The sequence below is a fragment of the Mycetomoellerius zeteki genome, unplaced genomic scaffold (genome assembly GCF_001594055.1).
Source record: "Mycetomoellerius zeteki isolate Tzet28-1 unplaced genomic scaffold, Tzet1.0 scaffold234, whole genome shotgun sequence".
Taxonomy (NCBI): Eukaryota; Metazoa; Arthropoda; class Insecta; order Hymenoptera; family Formicidae; genus Mycetomoellerius; species Mycetomoellerius zeteki.
The window spans coordinates 74945-79942 of NW_017257210.1; the positions used below are offsets into that span (position 1 = coordinate 74945).

Here is a 4998-nt window from a genome sequence, read left to right on the forward strand (position 1 = left end):
AGTGCCTGGCTGCTACAAGAGCCGTGTTTGACAGATGCAATGCTTGTATTGCTGCAAGAGGTGCACATTTCGAACAAAATCTTCATTAAAAAGTTTATAAATAAAATAATTAAAATAATAAATTAAATATATTTTTTTCTTTTTTCGTGATTTCCTGCGAAACAAAGCAAAAAGGAGCATATGTCTATAGGACTTTTTTTCTTAGTTTTTTACTCCTCTACACGCTCCCGAAGTTTTGCCATTTAATTTGGAAACACCCTGTATACACATATATATACACATATATATATATATATATCGTAATTCCAATTGACCAGATTTATTAGTCTAATGAAGAGATATTCAATTATAAAAAAATTTTGTTAATTTAAAGAGTGCGATGTTTGAAAATGCAAATTTGACAATGCAAAACAAATTCCGTTTGTTTCAAGTCATTCTACTGGCCAATCAAAATATCGCTATTTTTTGTCTTTGTTCAAGTCGCTAATAAATTTTTCACAAAGAACAAAGAATTTAAAAACTTCCATTAGCAATTTACATCGATTATAATTGCAAAACGTCGGATATGAAAGATTTCTTCTGTGTTTAATTATTTTCTTTTTGCAATTAATAATAATCGACACTATGACACTCGACGTCGAATCAATAACAGACAACACAAAGTCCAAAATTGAGACATAAGACGTATTTTAGACATAAAAAATGCATCTTTTATCCCCATTTTGGACACTTGTCCAAAATGTGTTATCATTTCGAGTTTTTTCACTTTATTATTATATTTCTCAAAGATTATATAACCGACTTTTAAATAATAATATTTTATGTGCGAAAAGAAAGTGACGAAAAAGTAAACATGAAATAATGCACCTAAGAGATACAAACATTAATTTATTCGGATTCTTTTAAAATTATATTATATATTTGAAACAACTAGTATCATCCATATTCTTATATGTTAAAACGATGATTCTATTTAAAGGAAAAATTTTACTCTTATTTTTTTTTCAAGACAAGTGGCTACCACCACGCCTGAAAAACGTGCCGTGCCATATCATTCTTCATCCCCTTCTTTTTTACTCTATTGCTGACTCATCTACAGTTCGCGAGATACTTCCAAGATAATCATTTCAAATGAAAAAACGTCCCTACCTCTTCGCTCTTGCAATCCTCAAGCCTCAGTCGAATTCATCTTGAATACAACAAGATAGATCTAAAGCTCTAAAAGAAAAGAAATTACCTAATGGAAATCATTTATTCGAGAATAATCAATATCCTTTTCAAAGACCAAGAACATTCATCCTTAATTAGTTATCTATTTAACTATCTATACATTATTATTTTGTTTGTTGCCAATTATATTATAAGTTGCTTACCTTTTAATAAGTTGCTTATTGAATTGATTGTTTATATAAACATTGCTTATATATTTTAAGTGAACGTAATAAATATCGGATAGTTGTATCTAAAACGTTAAGATAGGAAAGGAGACACATTGAAGAATTAATGAATTTTGATTAGACATCCCTTCAATTATAAAATTTTAATAAAGATTACAATATACTTGAAGTTGAAGAAAGTTAGTTGAATCAGATGTACGGTCAGAAGCAATGAGGTTGCGACACTTTTTTTCTGATGAGTTTAAGAATACGCGATCACAAGTTCAGGATGCGAATCCTTCTCGTGTACAATGAGTGAGACACGTTTAACAAATCTTATATGATCATATTCATTTATTGCACATGAAATGGATTCGTATCCTGAACTTAATCGCGTATTCTTAAACTCATCGGAAAAAAAAGTGTCGCAACCTCATTGCTTCTGCCTGTACGTACATATATATATATATATAATTACATAGATTATTTGCATATGCATTTATAAAAATCTATTTTTCCTCATTTACAGTGACTATAATAAATCTATGCCGAGCCACACACTGCATCGTGTCATATTTGAAAAAAATTTATTTGATATTAAACAAATTCATAATTACATCGATAAATGCCTGCATTGTTTTTTTTTAGCTAATCCGACATAGTTACTATATAGTATAAATAATTATATTAATATAATATAGTACAATAACTAGTATAATATAATTACTGATACAATTACTAATCTTTCTATTTACTTTTTTGTACTTACCTGCCTTGCAAATATCAGTGTCTAAATCTCCAGTGATAATGTGCGGAAACTTGGTGTTGAATAGTTCCTCGACGGAAAACTTGTGTCGTCGTTTGCCGCGCTCATTTTTATCAGTGTCATTTTCAACAGCTCGGCAATCGACGATCTTGGCCAGCAAGTAGACGATTGCGAGTACCAAGAATGTCCTCATCTCGAGATTATCGTGTAAAATATTTATAAGGCAACGGCGACGCCGATGACGACGACGACGACGACGACGGTGAGACTTAAGTTAATCGCTTCCACGGTGTGTAATAAGGTTAAGTTCGTACGTGGTGCGAAAACGCCCGAGCGTTGCGCTGATGAGAACCGAGTCCGGGCGACGACGACGACGGCGACGACGGCGACAACGACGGCGACGGCGACGACGACGACGGCGACGACGACGACGACGACGACGACGACGACAAAAATAGTCTCTCAAATACCAGTTGGGTCATAACAAATCAAACTTGATACTGTTCGCGCGTATACATTTTTATATCAATGAAAGTAATTAAACCATGCAAATCAAACGTTAATTTTTTTACGTGAGTAAATCATTGATCACATTAGTATCCCGCACGCTTTCATTTGACAATTATGACACGTGAGAACAACTCGTAGCGAACGCGAGAGAACTCTCGTTCACGCACGGAATGTCTATTGCATAATATACATTCAATTAGCACGCGTTATCTCGAACATGTAATTTGGCTACTGAACAATTAAAATTTACGTTATGATTTGCCGGACGGAGCAGACGGCAATCGTCCTTACGTGGAGAACGTGGAGAACAGACTGATGATATCCCTTGCCACAGGCACGAACGCGTCGTTCGAAAGCGCGCGCTCATACTGACATTAAGTCGTGAGAGGGATGAAGAGGAAGGGGGATATATATGTGTATCCAGAGGGGATGCCAACCGGTCCCCTCCTCACAAACTGCACCACAGCACGAGGGTGGCCGAGACACTGACCGAGCTTCCTCACTTGGAAGAATGTGGGAACGGATCCAAGAGATTTCTCATAAATAAGATGCACGAATATTTTTCTGCGGGCTGCAGAGAGAGAAAATATTTAATTTCATTTAAACAACATACTATTACTTTAATATCCTTTAAAGAGGCAAAATAATTTGATAAAATAATAAATTTTTGTTATTACAAGAAACAATATGTTGTTTAACGATTCCTTGCTTCGATTTAGACGTCTTATTTGATGCCTTATGGACAGATGTATATTCATCATTGAATATTACAATTAATTTGCAATTATTGTCGAATTAGAAAATGAACTGTTACTTACAATTAGTACTTACACTTGCATTGTAATAATTTTTCTGAGATACAAAATGCAGAGACATTTAAAGTAATTGACGTACTTGATTAATCAAATAATAATTTAATTACATTTATACGCAGATGCATATATTACCTATGTGTAAATTTATACATTACTGATTTATGAATTTGTGAATACATCGTTAAATATTTTAAAATAATTCAAGGTTACATTTAGCCCTTGGAACATGTGTTTCACATCCCACGTGAGACTCCGTGGTCGGTCAAGTATCGAATTACTGTCATGATGAGATCATGACCGTTGTGAACACTGCTCGTTTGTATTAAAAATAAATACACAATAATAACAATTTTTGAAAGTATGAAAAGCAAGAAGCGAATTTCTTTCAATACCTTGCATATGATTGCATCTCTCATTCTGATTCATCTCTCAATAATATTTAAACACTTAACACTAACTGTAATTGGTTAACTCGGGAATGATAATGTAAAAAATGAGATAAAATCTTTTCTCATATTTCTTACTGCATTTTTGCACAACTTTTGTTTTCTTATAATTAAAATAATTGGATAGTAACTAATAAAAATTTGTTAAGAGTTAAATAATTAATTATAAAGTTAAAACGTTAATAACTTTGTAACTTAATTAATTTTAAATGAGTTAACTTTTAACTTTAACTAGTTATATATTGTTGTAAAACATTAACTTTAATACAGATAGATGTTCTTTTATTAACAATTAGAGGAGAAGATAATATTATGACCAGTGTATATATTGTGGCTTCCCTTAATATCTCCGCTATTATATAGCGAATACTAATGATTACTTATGGAATGATTACTTATTAGTTCAGTAGCTCGCCGTTACATCATGACGCTAATATTACCAATACTCGACAACTAGCACTTATTATAACGCATTTTTACTTTCAAGTATTTCGAAACGTTTCTAAGGTACATTTTAGCATTTAATTACACCTACTTCCTTATTTTCCTTAAACTTGAAAAAAGTATTATCACATAAATATACGTATTTTTGAGTGTGTTATTTGCTATTTAAGCATATTACTTGACTGTATATATTTTGAGTTATGCAAATTTAAATAATAGCATGGCATTTTGCTAATGTGGCCCTCTGTAGGTATTGATTACTCACGATCTCTTTTTTTGAGGTTTTTATATCAAAATAATTATTTGATAATCGATTGTAGCTCTGGTGTTAATCTACAGTTTATATTACGTGTACTATTTTTAGTACTGAGATTTTTAGTACTGAGCAGCTTATATGCAAAAGTTATGTAAATGTATATACATTCATTTGCATACATTTTAAAATGTTTTACTTTTTTGTTAATTTTGTAACCAAATACTGTTTTCTAAACAAAACTAATATTTTAAAGCTTTTTATATGGAAGGCCACATTACCAACCAATTTTTTCTTCGAGTCATTATGCAATGTCGCCACATTTTTTATTAATAGTATCCTAAGTAATAAATATTTCGTAACTTTGAGTCCAGAATTGATTCAACAA

General features: G+C 31.9%; 1 protein-coding gene across 4 annotated transcripts in view; it reads right to left on the minus strand.

The window, feature by feature from the left end:
* Positions 1-2388, minus strand: part of tok (tolloid-like protein 1 tolkin) — a 59262-nt gene extending 56874 nt beyond the window's left edge. For all 4 annotated transcript variants that reach the window (XM_018449210.1, XM_018449209.1, XM_018449208.1 and 1 more), the window contains exon 1: positions 2146-2388. In XM_018449210.1, the coding sequence (XP_018304712.1) occupies positions 2146-2335 (190 nt within the window). In that variant the 5' untranslated portion in view covers positions 2336-2388. The remainder of the gene's footprint in view (positions 1-2145) is intronic.
* Between the last annotated feature and the right edge of the window lie 2610 nt (positions 2389-4998).